At 42.4% G+C, this 16782-nt stretch overlaps 3 protein-coding genes across 12 annotated transcripts in view; 2 read left to right on the top strand and 1 right to left on the bottom strand.

Annotated features, from left to right (window-relative positions):
- Positions 1-1921: 1921 nt before the first annotated feature.
- slc10a4 (solute carrier family 10 member 4) lies at positions 1922-4023 on the top strand. The gene is made up of 3 exons (XM_006790217.3): positions 1922-2436; positions 2665-2875; positions 3415-4023. Exons 1-3 carry the CDS (start codon positions 1922-1924, stop codon positions 3937-3939), a joined length of 1251 nt encoding a protein of 416 aa, XP_006790280.3. The 3' UTR covers positions 3940-4023.
- Positions 4024-5846: 1823 nt separating this feature from the next.
- Positions 5847-7856, top strand: zar1 (zygote arrest 1). Its single transcript, XM_087836278.1, has 4 exons — positions 5847-6539; positions 7156-7248; positions 7388-7462; positions 7535-7856. Exons 1-4 carry the CDS (start codon positions 5847-5849, stop codon positions 7676-7678), a joined length of 1005 nt encoding a protein of 334 aa, XP_087692404.1. The 3' UTR covers positions 7679-7856.
- A 1171-nt stretch (positions 7857-9027) lies between these two features.
- The window catches only part of fryl (furry homolog, like), a 75154-nt gene continuing 67399 nt past the window's right edge, over positions 9028-16782 (bottom strand). For 8 of the 10 annotated variants that reach the window (XM_087836847.1, XM_087836848.1, XM_006790207.3 and 5 more), the window contains 5 exons: positions 16644-16712; positions 14312-14329; positions 13207-13317; positions 11946-12139; positions 9028-10953 (listed from right to left, as the gene is read on the bottom strand). In XM_087836847.1, the coding sequence (XP_087692973.1) occupies positions 10713-10953; positions 11946-12139; positions 13207-13317; positions 14312-14329; positions 16644-16712 (633 nt within the window). In that variant the 3' untranslated portion in view covers positions 9028-10712. The remainder of the gene's footprint in view (positions 10954-11945; positions 12140-13206; positions 13318-14311; positions 14330-16643; positions 16713-16782) is intronic. The other 2 variants (XM_087836843.1, XM_087836849.1) reach the window with 1 other exon arrangement.

Here is a 16782-nt window from a genome sequence, read left to right as displayed (position 1 = left end):
TTTAATAGGTTTAATAGAGTACACTCATATATTGTGTCAAAATTATTTCTGGGTATGTAAATCGGTCTCTGTGTGCTCTCACTTTACTATAACATTTATATTTTCTAAAAGAAAAAAACCAAACAAACAACAACAACAAAACAATTTGCTTGCACTGTTCCTTGCTCTTGTCAGCTCTAATCAATTATAGTATTTATTCATTTTGTACTGTACTTTTGTTTTAGTCTCACACACTATGTCCAGCTGCTGATGGGGACACATTATGTATTCTGCACAGAGACAGCGTTACGTACCTGGAGTCACCCGCTGCTGCTGAGAGGGGACATGGTGTGTTTCTCTGGGAAGGGGAGGAGATTGAAAGCCTGAGTCACCGACTGTACTGTCCCCTCTTCAGCTCCAAAGAGTGAATTTATTTTTTCCAGACTCTCATCTTCGTGTGCTAGATTCACTCAGGATCATTTCCTGTGTGCTGCAGACACACAGAACAAAGACAGTTCATATGAGTGATGCTGAATATGATAAACCATTATTGTGGAGAACACACTGTCACAGCAGCAGACCACAATATTTCACCGGTGCTGCCTATGCCGTCTACACAACAAAGGTTTAAAATAAGCAAGGATCATCCATTTACCATGTACAAGTTTTACCTCACTCATATTTAGGATTTCTGTTAAAAGACAAAGGTTTTCTTTGTCATATTGATGGATAAAAGATTTCAACATAAAAAATATTATGTATTACAGGAATTGAAATTTAATAATAAATATAGGCTTCAGACTTATAAAAAGCAGATTCAGCAACAACACTCATCCTATTAGCTGTAATATTGTGTAACTGCTCTGCCCATTAAAGACCAAGGACCTCTGGGTGTGTCCTGTGCTTTCTGGCACCCAGGGAATCTTTTCAGTCCTGTAGGTTGAGGTGTGGGAACTGTGTGGTTTGCTCCGTGGCATCACGCATTTTAGGCTCAATGCGCCACAGCAACATGTTTTTTTTTTAATGTTTATGAATCACACATATCTACCTTATTTGAATTCAAGAATGAAAATATATGTGGGAGTGAGCTTGAGCCCGCTTTAATCATGTAAGAAATATATCAGACTCCACCAGGAGTACTTTTGGGAGCAACTGAATTATTTAAATTCCAGCTGATCTGACCAATATATATACAAATTCAATGTGATATATATGCTCTCAGGTTGGTATTTATAAAACACTAATCAGAGTTCCCAAGTTCTTGTGTGAGGTCAAACGCTGAAGTCTGATTTTAATAATAATAATCTACTGAACCAAAAGACTTATGCGCAAGGTAACGTTAGAGGTGAGGACTCGTGCGTAATGCGACCAGCCTGACCAAAAAAACAGGGGGGAAAGAAAAGGGCGGGCGGATTTTCCCAGTTTGCTGCACTAATTTAAAGATCAACACAGCCTCTGCTTACTCAACCTCAACAAGCAACCGACTTACCGCAACTTACATTTCCCATAAATGTCAAGGATCTTTTCCATCCTTCTGCAGAACACGCGAGAGACAAAACAGCAACCACTCAACAGAGTCTCATTTTTCAGGATGGCAAACTGTCAAAGTGTAATAATAAGATTGAAGTTCGCGGGGTCTTTCTTCCTATACAGCGCAGAGCTCAGTGTAAATGGCAATGGTGGTAGTTATTGATTGGTCCAGCCACTCTTGCTTAAACTTACGACCCTGTGCTGTCTTTCCTCCAGCAGTTTAGCCCAGAAACAATCCGTGGCACCACTCAGACTCATTAAGCTATCAGTACCATGGCACCATCGCATACCCCGACTACTGGACCTTCCGCAGTTTCTTATTAGTGACAGTGCGTCACTAGAGGAATCGTTTACGCACGAGCCAATACAGGCACAAGGCGACGGTTGAGATTTTCTGATCTCCTTTTGCGCCATGGAGAACTCCAGTCTGCCGGGTGGAAGTGCGCAAAGTGCTGGTTCGGTGGACTTTATTACTTTAAAGCAAGTGGATTCTCCGGAGGGGGGTGTCATGAAGGGATTAGGAGCGGTCGGTCGTGCCGTGTTTCTCCAAGGCAGCGGTTACAGGACTGTAGCCGAGTTTATGGCCGTTCTCCCGACGGAAACCTCTCACCTGATGCCTGCCTTCTGGGACTCCCCGCTCAGTCACGGCATCAATGTGTTCGTCGGACTGGTACTTTGCTTCACTATGTTGGGGCTGGGCTGCACGGTGGAGGTCAGCCAGCTCGGAGAACATATCCGCCGACCCATCGGGGTGCTCCTGGCTCTGGTGTGTCAGTTTGTTATCATGCCACTAGTGGCTTTTCTTTTGGCGCTAGCCTTTTCTTTGGATGATGTGGCGGCGATGGCCGTGCTCCTCTGTGGCTGCTGTCCTGGAGGAAACTTGTCAAATATTATGTCTCTGCTTGTGCACGGAGAGATGAACCTAAGGTAGATCCCCTTACTCACCTAAGCATGACTTGAAGTGGGTTTTGGTGTTAACAGTGTTTTGTGCGCAAATTCTGACATTTACGCACCGAAATAACAACACGTAAGAATAACTTTTAAGTTCTGCATGCTTTTTTTTTTTTTAAAGCCATTGCTACATTTTCCTCAAACGATCCAACACCGTACGTGCTTCACGTCCACCATACTTCTTCTTTTCTCTACTCCTCCCAGCATCATCATGACCATATCCTCCACTCTGCTGGCGCTTGTTTTGATGCCGCTCTGCCTCTGGATCTACAGTCGAGCCTGGATCAACACCCCTGTGGTTAACCTCCTGCCCTTTGGGGCCATCATACTGACACTTTGCAGCACCCTCATCCCCATTGGGTTTGGAGTTATGCTTAGGTACCGCTACACGCGAGTGGCGGATATTGTTTTAAAGGTAATCTGACAACAATTAACTTTTATACATCCGTTCGATCATTTCGTTCCAGCCGAAGTACTTTTGGTTAGGGGCCTTTGCCCAAAAGCGCACTGCGTATTTCTTGGTCTCAGTTATTACTAGTGGGGTGGCTGACCGCTGGAAGAGTGACATCAGAGGCACTATATCAGGAAGAGCTCCTCCCTGTGCTTTCTGATAAAAGCGACACATGAGGGCCTCATAAGTTAGAGTACACGGTAATGTTGGGCACCACAAGCACAACGAAATTATATGCTGTCCCCTTAGTGCAAAGAAAGCAGTCTATCTGAAACTTTTATTATATGTACACAATTTTTAAAAAAAGGAGTTTACAACAAATAAATAAAACAACATAAAAATGTGATGTTATTAGTTATTATTGGTTGCGCAGGTTGGATATTGCCTTTATGGTTCAAATGAAGAAAAAACCCGAAATGTTTTGGTTTTAAAAATCATGTCTTGTAGAAAGTTGCCGCCATATTTTTAAAAAAAATTCTCACGCTGAATTCTTGTGTTTGCAGGCTTCTCTGTGGTCTTTGTTGTTCACCCTGGTGTTACTCTTCATCCTTACTGGAGCAATGCTGGGGCCAGAGCTGCTCTCCACCATCCCGCCTTCTGTCTACGTGGTGGCTGTGCTGATGCCTCTGTGCGGTTACGCTGCAGGTTACGGGCTGGCAGTGCTTTTTGACTTGCCCCCCAACAGTCGCAGGGCCGTGTCTCTGGAGACGGGCTGCCAGAATGTGCAGCTGTGTACGGCTATCCTGAAGCTGGCCTACCCTCCTCAGCTGATGGGGGGGATGTACATGTTTCCCCTGCTCTACGCCCTGTTCCAAGCAACCGAGGCTGGGATTTTCATCCTGGCCTACAGGATGTACAGGAGGGAGGTCCTGCATAAACCAGATCCCATGGTGGACGGTGAGGACACGGACATAAATTATCAAAGGTTTGAAGACGAGGACTTTGAACCGTCATATGGTGCGGTGACAGTGAGCGACCCAAACACTATCATGCTGGATCCTTGTCCTCCAGATCCAACTCCAGTTTAATCTGCATAAAAATAATTATTTAAAAAAATCAAAAATCGCTGCTCCGCTATGGAGGACCAAAACTGCCAAATGGAAAAAAGAAAGAAAAAAAGAAAAAACATATATATATATGACTCAGTAACACAATTAATAGACATTAAATTATTACTTAAACACAGAAATGAATAAAGCTATAAGATAAACACTCGGTTTTTTTTGCTTTCAACATGTCACTTAGTATTATAGTTATCCCACTTTATTACTTACTTTCATTCATTTTTACTTTTATTTTACATTTTTTAATGATTGTTTTTATTATTTATCTATTATTTGACTGTATTTTTAGCCAAGTGGGAACACCTAGGACTGAAAAATGAAACAAATGCAAAGGTACTAAAACCTTCATCTAATACTGGTCCTTTAAAGACCACGCGAGGTTGGCTCCAAGCAGACAGTATAAAAGATGGATCTAGCTACCGTGACATCACTTGTTGGTTTCTGGAGTCCCACTTTGAAGCCTGGGGATGTGGTTCCCCAATCGCCAGCTTAGTTGCAAAATCCACATATGAATAGATAACGGTCTGACTGTGAAAATGGATGCTCATTGGCTAACGCTCACTGACTTGTAGCTACATACCACAGATATCCTTCCCTTCTGTTTTGCTTATAAAACAGACTTTGGTTTTTATTTTTAGCATGACCCAAAATGAGGGACTGAAACCACAGCTATTACCATCTGGTGGCCTTCAAGTAGGATACAGATATTTTGGCACTTCTGCATTGGCTTTATTGTTAGACCCCAAGGTTACGTCCATCTTTGATACATGTGTATGATTTAAATTGGTTGATTGAAATTCGGGTGTTTTATTTGTTTCTTGCTTAAGATTAGCAGGGATGTGCACCTTTAGCTCCTCGCAGACTCTGTGCCGTGTTATTGTTTATGAGCTTTTGATTGGCCAACATTTTTTGAAGGTTGGGGTTATAATACCACCTGTTGCTTTAGCATGCTTTTGACTGCGCTCGAGATTGGTTTTGCATTTTCATGTGTAAGGAGACATTTTTTAAAGACAAACTCAGAAAAATCTTGTTTTAAAAAGTAAGCCTTCACACATAAGCTTTCCTTTTTATAAATGGGTCACCCTCCCTCAACCCTCCCATTTATCCAGGCTTTGGAATAGCACCGGGAATCCAATAGCTTGTGACCTCGCCTTGGAAAAATGTGGGGGTAGGGGTGCGTTCTCCTAGTCTCAAAATGGTGATCATGCACATGTAAGGTGAATGTGTTAACCACTACACTATGTTGTTATATAAATCTGGAAACTTCAACCGCTGATAAAGCATATAATCTAATTACTGAGTCATTTATTGACTAATTTCTTTATTTTTAATTTTGGCAGTTATGACCTTCCATACATTTCATCGCTGTTATTCATAAAAGAAATGCCTGTAAAATGTTAACATGATTGCTAAAAAAGGTGCTTTATGTCCTGAGCTTAACTCGTTCATCTTAACCACTGATGTCTCATTTCGTGATATAAAAAAAGCAAAAGAAACATGACTTCAAAGTTGCATTAGTGAAGCAGGACAGTGTTTCGTTTCAATGCTTTGAGTGTGTGTGTGTGTGTGTGTGTGTGTAAGAGAGACTAAAAGCCATTTTAAAAACATATCAGACTGATTCATGTGCAGATTTCCCAACAAGCCTGTGCCAAAACTTTAGCTTACCTGTGCTCTACAGTCTGATCTTAATTGTACTGTAAAAATTGTGCCAATTAAAGACGTATAAACACAAAACAGGCACACCGCTGTCACGTGTCTACTTCCCCCCCTTTCTTGTAATGAGACGTCCTACACCTGATCTTAATTAGGTCTAATGGAGAGCTCCACTCTATTTAACTAGTTACAGCAAAGCGTCGGCCGGTTGAACAAACATGGCAACATATGGTGACGAGCCAGTGGATACCTACTTCTATTCTTCTTACAATCCTTACATGGGCAGATACCCCCGGCCTAAAGACGCGGGGTGGAAATACAAAAGTTACTTCTCCCACTATGGAGACTCTTCTGATGCCTTCAACAACCACCAGCGCGCACAGCTGAAGTCCATCTTGTCCCAAATCAACCCCAAACTCACCCCGAGGCTCAGGAAGGCGAACACCAAGGATGTGGCAGTGCAGGTCAACCCGAAGAAGGACGCTTCGGTGCAGTGCTCCATTGGCCCGCGCACCCTTCTGGCCATGAAGCGGGACTTCCAGCGCAAAAGGAAGCAGGAGCCAGCGACGCCCGGCAGCCCCAAAGCGACGGGCGGTGTGCGTTACCCCCGCACCCTCGCCGTCTACTCCCCGATAGCATACAGGAGCGTCACCTCCTTCCTGGTCGATGAAAATAACAACAATAAGGAAACCTCCAGTGAGACGGTGCAGACCGGTGAGCCCCCGGGTGAGCCGCCCGAGCCCTCCGAGGACACCGAGGGGAAGGACGAAGACAGCCAGACTGGAGAGGATGAAAAGACCGCAAAGCAACTAGAGCAAAGCAAAAAGCTCAAGTCCAAACAGCTGGCCAGGAGTGAGGATGCGCAGCTAACTGCGGAGGACTCGAAGGGCAAAGCGCGTGTGCGGTTCCAGGTGAGTTAATCACGCACCGGGAGGTTTATACTTGGCAGTTTTTCCAAGAACGTTTGCGCCACAACTGCTTGGAAATTGCCTTATATATTAAATGGATCATTCAAGGAGATGTGTTGGCGCATTTCTTTTTCTTTCAGAACTGAACGTCCAGTTTGGAAGTTGTAGTACTGTCCCAAAAGTGCGAATATGGCACTAAAATACTCACTTACTGTCCTTATAAACTAGTCTTTAATTTGTTCCACTTCTTGGATACTGTTTAGGTATTGCCCAAGCCTTCAAGTTGTTCCCAAGTTGAGCAGCTCTTTAGCCCTGGTTTAACCAGACTTGAGGGCAGCATCTATCAGACAAACTCAACTTGGCAAATTTCTGTTTAGAACATCATCCAGAAAATATGCTTCTAATTTTGTCAGTGTGCTACCTATAAAGTTTGATCTGTTTCAGTTAATTTGCTAATTAACAATCAACTCAAAGTATATTTGTTTAGCCCCCCTTTGCAAGTGTCATAATCATGGCTACTCGGATTGTTCTCCTCTCAACCAACGTATGTGGATGGTTTATTTTTGGATGGATTCCTTCTAATGATTTCATTGAACTAATTTTGGTTTTTGTCCTTCAGTTTCTGGAACAGAAATATGGATATTATCACTGCAGAGACTGCAATCTGCGATGGGAGAGTGCCTATGTGTGGTGTGTTCAGGGCACCAACAAGGTGAGCAGCTCTGATTAAGGTCCTCCAAAGATGAAATGTGCTTTATCAAGAGGCCACCATAGGAAGTCCTCAGTGCAACAATGACTGACTTTCAGAGACCTGCTGCCTAGAAAGTCTGAGTCCTCTGCTTATCTTCCAGGTTTACTTCAAACAGTTTTGTAGAAAATGCCAAAAGGAATACAACCCATACCGTGTCGAGGACATCACGTGTCATGTAAGTCCTAATCGGTCTGTGTGGATTTTGAATGGCTTGCTAGTCTCCACTTAACGCTTTCTCTCTCCTCAGACTTGCAACAAAGCACGCTGTTCCTGTGCAGTAACACAACGACACGTCGATCCCAAACGACCCCACAGACAGGATTTGTGCGGCAGATGCAAAGGCAAGCGGCTCTCTTGCGACAGCACATTCAGCTTCAAGTACATCATCTAAGGAGCGTCTCGACTGAACTGTCCTCAGTATGCTGGCACAACTTGTACGTGGGGGGCATCTTGAACCCACTGCTGGTGCAACGATGGCATCTTGGATGCAAAATGTATTTTTGATGTTTCTGTACTTTATTTCACACCAGTTCTCTTTGTGTTGATGAAACCGAAGCACCACATGTGCTTTACGATGTAATAAACTGCTAGCTTGCATTCTGTCTGTAAGCATGCTCACTTAAACTGTCACTGATCTCAACTCAAATGCAGCACCTTGGAGAATCCTGTTGTCTGAAATCAGGCTGACATAAACCTGAACATGTGCAATAAACTAAGAGTGGCGTTAAATTATTGGAAACTAGGTTGCCATGGCACCAAAGAACCTGAAACTGGTGGGTCGAAGACTAAACACTTGGCTTAAAAAATAAAATCTGCTGTTCTAAATATCAGTGTATCCTATCCATTCCTTAATTTGTAATTGTTTGCAGATCTGTTCGCCAAAGGGTCACTGGTAGCTATGAATACTCACTCTAGGTGTTGCTATGACTTTTGAGTGATGAGAGCATACAGAGCCAAAGAGCACGAATTGGATTTAAATGGTTTTGTTTCATATATCATCCTTCTCTATTCTGTGTCAGAGTTCATATGTACAGAGATTTTTACTACAAACCATTCACCACTTTACTCGGTGTGTTAAGTGCTTTCTAATACACACTTGCACCACAGGGAATCTGGGTTTCAGTGTCTGGCCCAAAGATAGTGGGACTGGAGAACATCAACCTTCCCACTCTACCTCCGGAGCCACAGACGCCCCTGTGGATTTGGGAATGTGGCATTTCTAATCAATTACATATTTATTTTTTAAAACCTCCACACTGGTAAGCAGATGGGGGTGTGCCCATGCAGCACATCTTGTTTGCAGAATTTCAATTCAATATTTATATAGCGCCAAATCACAACAGTTGCCTCAAGGCGCTTTATATTGTACAGTAGATCCTACAATAAAAGATACAAAGAAAAACCCAACAACTATATGACCCCCTATGAGCAAGCACTTTGGCAACAGTGGGAAGGAAAAACTCCAGTTTAACAGGAAGAAACTTCTGGCTCAGGGAGGGGCGGGGCCATCTGCTGCAACAGTTTGGAGTGGGGGCCAGGTGAGGAGCAGCCAATCAAAAGAAAGTGGACTTTTAGGCAAGAGGATGTTAAAAGGGAACTAAAGGAGCCTGTTTTAGAGTATATTAAGATAAATTAGTATATTTTTTTAAACTTACAGTGACATCTTACAATGACTCTGGCAGAGTCCAAGAAAAAACACATGGAGATGGTGCTTTCAATTTTAATAACTGAAGATCAAGATCATTCTGTAAGGTTTTTATTGATCCAGAAAAGGCTGGTATGAGTGAACAAGGAAAAAAATGTATAATGCAGCTCTACATTAAAATATCTTCCAGGTAAATAATCATTAAATAAGAACAGCATTCATATGTACCAGACAAGCAGGAGGAGAAAAAGAGAAGCTCTGAGGAATGAGTACAGTGACTGTTACAATGTGCCATGACAAGCTGTCCAAGAAGCATTCAGATAACGGTTCATGTCCTGCAGTCACAGCAGCAAGTAGGGGCATTGTGAGAGTACAGACACCCGCTTCCCCTCAGAAAATAAATAAACAGGATCAAAACGCAGCAGTGGATGAGCGCCGCTTTGCAACATGATCAACCTACATGGACAGATTCAAACCTCATCTCCTCCCTCGTAAGGCTTTAAGCAGAGCCTACGCTGCTAACAAAAAGATCACAGTGGAGACAAGGAATGCATATGTATGTGGGGCTTGGCTGGGTTGGTGGGGTCCAGCAGAGGAGATGGAGGCTTGTTTTGATCTCCCATGCCATCGCCGCCAAAGGCAGACGGGTGGCTTGTCCCAAACGAGCATCGCTTCCCTCTTTTGAAACCGCAACCACCAACCAAGGCAGCCTTTGGGAAATTTGTATGATTGGATGACTAAAGGTGGAGCGGACCATCAATGACTCAAACCTGTTTCTGGCTTTCTCATCACATTAGCTTTATACAGACATCCTAATCGGATGAACAGTGCATTACACAAAAGTACAAGGGGGGGAAAAAAATACTGGTTTTACACTATACATTTTCTAAAATATATACAGAGTAAAATAAGTTATGTTTCCATAATGAGCTGTAGCCAGTCCGCACTTGTGTGCAATTATATGCATTTTTGTGTGTGAGCGTATACCAGAATATCCAATATATAATCACACAGTCAAGAGTCTCTAAAGGCATCTACTTATTTGGTTAAAGAGTGAGTTTTGCGTGAAGACCTGTTGAAGGGGACTCTCCTCTCAGAGCAGATCAATAAACAGATATATTTCTCTTTGTACACTCCCTGAAGGTAAACGTCTCCCACAGGGTTAACATGTTAAATATCCTAACATTTACAACCTAGGATGTTAGCTCTAATAAAAAATACATTTCTCAAAAAAATATTCTTGCAGTGCTTTTTCTCTTTCAGCATGCGTTTGAAAACTTTTCGGTTTCTTAAAGACTTTCTGAGTTTGCTTATGAATCTTGATGGTGCGTCCTCACACATACGACACCTCCTCTGGACTGCCTCCCAGGCTTCGACGCCGACTCCCAGTCCAGACCCCGAGGAGCGCATCCGTTCGGTACGACGGGGCCCCTCGGATCAGATCCAGCGAAAAGAGAAAAACAAATAACAACTACAACAACAACAAAAAAGTTATCATCCCACAGCGCCCTCTCTTATTCTTTCCCAGGCACGCCACCACATGACTTATTGCAACTGAATTTTGCGAGTTGGCTTAGTCTGGGAAAAGATATTAGCTTTAAGCATTCATACATGTATTAATATATATTAAGAGTCACAGTTATTCCCACGCATCCTTTAGCCCTTTATAGGTGGAGTCTCTCTTGTCCTCCGCCCCTCACCGTCTACACTCCAGCTGAGGGGAGGTGTAGAGGAGAGGGGTGTTTTTGTCCAGTCTAGTCCAGCCTGCAGTGCCTCAGGCTTACAGTCCGGTGCTGACTATGTCGGTGTGGGTCTGGCAGGTCTGCGCCTGACTCAGAGCCTCACGGATCTGCAGGTTGAGCTCCATGAGGCGGCTGCTAGCCTGAGACAGGTCTCTGCTGGGGCCTACGACCGCCAAGCAGCCTGTCTGACCCAGCGTCTGGTGACGGAAGTAAATGTGTAGAAGAGTCTGGACCGCATCGTCCGTCTCGTTGCCGAAGATATCATTGGGCCACAGAGATCTGGAGATGAAGAAGAGATGTGAAGAAAAGGGGATTGTACAGAACACATTCTTAGCTGCTGGATAAACAGTTTTCCTGAGGTGCTTTGGTTTGTTAGTCGACTCCTCTGAAAACATGTTCAGGTCTGTGAACAAATGCACTTTGGGCAATGTTGGGCAGTTGTTCACTGAGCTTTAGAAAGAGCACAGTATTAAATTCTAGGCACTCGTTGTTTAGGTAATGCTACAGGTGTGTACCATTGCACAGTTTTTGTTAGCAACTTTATTTCAAGGGGGTGTAGCAGTTATTTTTATGCACAGTCCCTCATCTTCACAGACTCATGCCTCATCACCAGGCAGCGAGCCAAAGGTTTCACGACTGTTTTAACTGTGTGACTGGTGAGTCTACACGTACTGCTTTCATATCCCAGTGAACATCCCATCTCATCATTTAGATGGGATCTTCAAAATAACTGCCAAGAAGCATCGCAAGCAGGCCTGCCAAGTCAAAGGAGCTTCGGCCTCTGAACATTTCAGTAATGATATGCGATAGAAACAGGAGTGCATTTTAACCTCCTTTTATCTTATATCTGGGCTTCTTACTTGAAATGATCATGCTGGATGTCACAGTCTGAACTTAATCTGCAGCATCCAAAAATGCCAATATTAAAATATGTGACAGTGCCAAAGAACATCCTTATTATGTTAACAAAAAATGTTTTTCTGGAGCAAACTCGCAGCTGTCTTCCATGTTGTAGTAACCAAACTGAACGGATGCTGTGTCTGAGTGAACCCGTGAGGATCAGTTAGTAACTCGAGCCCTTAAGCGCAATGACATGAAGCACGAGACTCTAATGAAACAGCCAGGAATCAGAGTGCATTAAAAATAACAACTTTTTACTTGTTAATTAATGTTTGACTGGGCCTTTTAGACAGGAGGCTTAATCACTGTATTGCCTTGTTATGTCACCGATTAAAGCCACTGTTTTTGTGTAACTGTAGTGTTTATCTTACCTGAAGATTTTGACTTGTGTGAGAGCAGAGCTGAAGTCTCTGGCTCTCAGGGTTTCAATCAGCGACTGTATGGCTGTCTCGGTGTTCGTCTGGGCATTGTCTGACATGCACACATCCTCCTGACCATCATTTCCTGTTTCCGCCTCCTTCAGGCAGCTCTCTAAGATAGTGAGCTCTTCGGACATGTTGGTAACCTTAGAAACGGAGACAAAGGAGGATTATTGTCACAGCACCAAATAACACAAGCAGATCTTCCTCGGGAGGTGAACGAAATGAACCCGGACTAAATATTACCTGGACTAGCTGACCTCAGCGCTCAGTACGGGAAATAATTTAATTTTATTAAATGTCTAAATTAAATTAAAGCGCCATTAAGATGCAGCCCAGAGAAGGATGCACTGCAATACAGATTTAGTAAAGCCTGTTTATCGATCCCGTGGGTAAAGGAAAATAATTATCCAATCAAATTGTGTTTCTTTGTTTTGCACATTTTTTATTGCATTTTCTGACTCCAGATCTCTTTATATATATTTTAAGTTTTAAATGCATTTTTTCTCTAGTGTTACTGAAATAAGAAAAACTATCATACATTTTAAGGTATACTGTTTTGCAGTGGTTCCCTGTGGATTTGACAAGAAACTAGCACTGTCAGCATTAATCTCATTAAATTGACGTTAACGCCATAACCGCATTAACGCGGCAATTCTCCGTTAGCGAGTTAACATGGATCGCCCCGTGCGAGGGGCTGCACAATGCTAACACGTTAACTCGCTAAGGCGCTGACGCAGTGCAGACCCTCGCATGGGGCGATCCGCGTTAACTCACTAACAGAGATTTGCTGCGTTAATTCAGTTCTGGCGTTAACGTCATTTCAACGAGATTAACGCCGACATCACTACAAGAATCTAAATGAAAAAAACAAACCCTAAAATTGAACAAGCAAGTCTTTACGTTCTCCATCTATAAAAGTGTACCCACACAACAAAGCTGAAAAGCTTTAATTTGAGCGTCACTTTTTACCAGAGCCTCTTAATTTTGCTGAACTTCAGTAGCAGCAGCTAGTTCCTCCAACTATGGAATCACCCCCCACCAAACAATAGATACATAAATAAATAAATGTGGAAGAAAATGGATTATATAACAACGCACGGACAAACTTTTACTGCCACCACTGCTGGCTTATCGATATGCCTGATCTGCAGCTGGACTTTAGTTAAAATGTATTTGAAACTCGGCACACACTAAACCTTGTGTCTCTCACCTCGGCCTCTCTCTTGATGGTGTCCACCCTGCTGATGAGCTTGCAGTAGGCCTGGAACAGCAGCAGCAGCTGAAAGTGCAATTTGTAGAGCCTCCGACATAACTCGAGCTCCTACAGAGACAGAAGACAGAAAAACACACTGTCACATCTCAGCAAAGCTACGATCTAACCTGCACTGAATCACTCTGATCACATGATTAGATAGATGGGTATCCTGGGTTAGAGGAAGAGATGAAAAAGTTAACATGGAGGGTCATTTGGTTTGGACCATGGTGAGTCTACTATAGGGTCGTCCCAAATTGGAAAAATTGGTCCCACCTGACCTGAGTCAGCAGAATCAGATGATTTTATTTATTCTATTAACTTTAGCTTATTTAATGAAGGCATGCAAAATTTTACCTGCACACTATGAAGTACATGGAGATGGGTTGAAAAATGTCATCGTGTGCAGGTAAATTCTGCACAGCTTCATTAGAGATACCAAACAAAAAAGAAAGAAATCAGCTGCTTCTGACGGGGTCAGATGGGAAATACTGGCTGATATTTCATGGAATGACCCTACTGCTAGAATTAGTGGTGAAATTTTAAATTAGAAAACCTAGGGCATCATCTCATTGATCCCTCAGCATGTAGAATTGATGAGTGAGGTGTGGGAAAACTAAAAGTTAAGCCCCTAATCTCGGAGGAAATGGGAGAAACTGATTTGAACGAATGGGAATGGGACAATGGAATCATGCAAAATGAAAGTGAATTCAAACCTAACAACACTGGACTCTCTAGCCATCATATCCTACTGATAACGGAGCAGCCCCTCTGAAATCAGGTGGCCAATCTACACTGAATACACGTAGATAGACGAATTTATCTGCAGACACAATCAGTGCAACAAGCAAACAGAAAAAAATGCAAACAGGATAACACGGTACGTTATGATTGGGTGGGTGGATGAAGAGGTTGAGCTGGGTTACATGACCAATCAAGCAGAAACATAGACAGAGAAATGGGTGGGGGTAGAACACAGTCTGTTTCTGCACAGAAAGATGAGATGTCAGTGTTTTGTCCGGTTGGCAGCATTATTTAAGTCTATAATATGAGAACCACTTACTGCTAGATTTTCCATTTGCTAAGCAAGAAGGTGAGCAGGTCACACACACACAAACAAACAAACAAAACAGAAGGAGAGAAAGACCAAGAATTAGTGAGCTTTAACATGACAGCTGAGACACAGTGACCTGACGAGCAGGAGCAGTGCTTTATCATCTTCCCTTCACACGGGTCAGATAATGTGAGCTCACATCAGCAGTAACAGAAACCTTTATTCTGAAAAGGTGAACAACAGCATGTGCGATGACGGGCAGAAAAGACGCGGTGGCGTGGTGGCTACGCAGAGAGGAAGGAGGCAGTGAAAGACCTCTGGATACTTCTGATTAAAAACAGAGCGTCAGTTTAACCCAAGGTAACATCTGTGTGAATGTCAAACACAGAGGGAGCTCCGCAGATCTGTCCAAGGAGCTCTGTGTAAGAGAAACCTACAGACTAAGACGTGCAGTGAGAGATCATGCAAATACGTCAAGGGTACAAACTCTGTCTTAAATCTTACATTTCTGAATTAGGGAAAATAGTCTAAAAAAGTCCATCTGAAGTCACAGTTGCAATTCTGTTGTTGAAGACAAAAATTATTTACACATCTTCTTTAAATCTACTGTTAACATGTTTATCACCCAAAGCTAGTAAAAATGGTTGCTAGCAAATTGTTGAAACACTTCTTGCCCTCAAGGTTTGTGTTTAACTGGCAGCTGACAGCGCCACTGCCACAGCAGTACAGAAATGTTACTTAAAGAGTTTTTTCCTCTGCTTGCCTTTCACAATAAAAGAAAAGCTGTTCCCTTATAATCTTAAGTGGTCCCCACAGAAGATGAACCTGCATGTTTGATTTGGCACAGATATTATCCCGGATGCCGTTCAGGATGCAAACCTTAGATTTACCTGCATTAGGAGTACACTAAATTGAACCGTCGATCTTTCATGTGTGTAATGTAAACGTTATGTAAGATATAGCTTTGTTTTTCTTTCCCACTGTCGCCAAGTGCTGCTCATAGGGCGCCGTCTGATTGTTAGGGTTTTGTCTCTATAATTGTAGAGTGTGTTTACCTTGCACTATATAAAGCCCCTTAAAACAACTGCTGTTCTGATTTGGTGCCACATATATAAAACTACGGCACTAGTTAAATGAAAGACTTTTCATTATCAAACATAATCCCAGTTTACCACCAAATAAACAGAAGGACTGGAAAATGTTTGAATAAACTGCATAGAGAGGCTGTTATAGAAGTTCTTAATTATTCATTAAGCTAATTATTATCAGCAAGTACAATTTAAGGTAATCATTAACAACTCGTGATTACATCAAACTTTCTTTCAAAAGTGTCTTTAAAAGCACAGATAGGCCTAAATGAGTGCACTGTAATAGAAGAAATAAAACTCAAATATAAAATTAATTTGCAGATGTCATGCAACTGTGCTTTAATGCAACACTAGCACTGTTAGTAACACTGTTACTAGTAATGTAACAAGAATTTTGCACATTTTCACAGGCATGTAACACAAATGGGATTTCCAGCGCAAATCAGGCAGCAACTGGGAGGCTGAGCACTGGTAGCTGACTGAGACACGGGGCCATTTAATGGGAATGGAAAGTACTGTTTGTGGTATTGAGGAATTAAAGCTCATTAAAACCTAAATGACTGTACTGATACATTCACATGCCTTTAATATGCTGCAGCTGAAGACCTAATTAGCGTAACAGCACATTAACGTCTTGGGTTAGTTTTGTAATCATGGTTTGACTCAAGCTGGTATGCTTTCTTTGCGCTGTGAGAACAACGACTGGTATAATTAGCGGATATGCGGGCCAAAAAATTGAATTTCCTTAACGGAGATAAAATAAGTGAATAAAAAGCTCAATTATCTTTACATGTTCATGGTTATCAAAGGCATTTAAGGAAATGTGATGCCGCCTTTTCTCTTTACATTGTTTACTCACATGCAATCAAAGCATGCTTGTACATAAATCCCTTAGTACATTGCTGACAGTAACTGTTTAGCTCATAGCTAAATGTTCTACTTTGTGTACATGTTTCAATGATAAATACATTTATCATTGCATTTTTACTAATAAGTAACTTGTAACATTATCCTGTATCTGCAGGAAAGCTGGTGCAGGTCCTCGCTTCTTTTAAACCAACATGGTTTTCTTAAAGAGATGCGCTTTGACTGGCTTGACGACACTTCGTTAATGTCTCTAATGTCTGTAATGCTGTGTAATTTCAGTTGGACGTTACCGATTCAGCTGCAGTGCAACACTTTCAAAAGTCAAACCGGTCAATAAGTATGACAAACAAATTCATGCATTTTAAAGTAAAAGTGTTCATCCCTACCTGTGCATGAGTATTGGGTCGCTGGCTGCTGTCTTTGTCCCCGAATGTTTTCCTGCAGTTCTCGAGCCACTGCGTAAACAGGCAGGAGACAAAACAGGAGAGAAAAACATAAAAGGCTTAGAGGAAGGAGAGGAACTTG

Source organism: Neolamprologus brichardi, chromosome 23, assembly GCF_056152115.1.
Source record: "Neolamprologus brichardi isolate AB-2024 chromosome 23, ASM5615211v1, whole genome shotgun sequence".
In the NCBI taxonomy this organism is placed as follows: Eukaryota; Metazoa; Chordata; class Actinopteri; order Cichliformes; family Cichlidae; genus Neolamprologus; species Neolamprologus brichardi.
This window is presented reverse-complemented; position numbering and strand designations above follow the sequence as displayed.

Coding starts and splice junctions, on each gene's coding strand:
- slc10a4 (XM_006790217.3), top strand. CDS start 1,922: ATGGAGAACTCCAGTCTGCCGGGTGGAAGTGCGCAAAGTGCTGGTTCG. Junction 2,437..2,664: donor CACGGAGAGATGAACCTAAG/GTAGATCCCCTT, acceptor TACTCCTCCCAG/CATCATCATGACCATATCCT. Junction 2,876..3,414: donor TGGCGGATATTGTTTTAAAG/GTAATCTGACAA, acceptor TTGTGTTTGCAG/GCTTCTCTGTGGTCTTTGTT.
- zar1 (XM_087836278.1), top strand. CDS start 5,847: ATGGCAACATATGGTGACGAGCCAGTGGATACCTACTTCTATTCTTCT. Junction 7,249..7,387: donor GTGTTCAGGGCACCAACAAG/GTGAGCAGCTCT, acceptor CTTATCTTCCAG/GTTTACTTCAAACAGTTTTG. Junction 7,463..7,534: donor TCGAGGACATCACGTGTCAT/GTAAGTCCTAAT, acceptor CTCTCTCCTCAG/ACTTGCAACAAAGCACGCTG.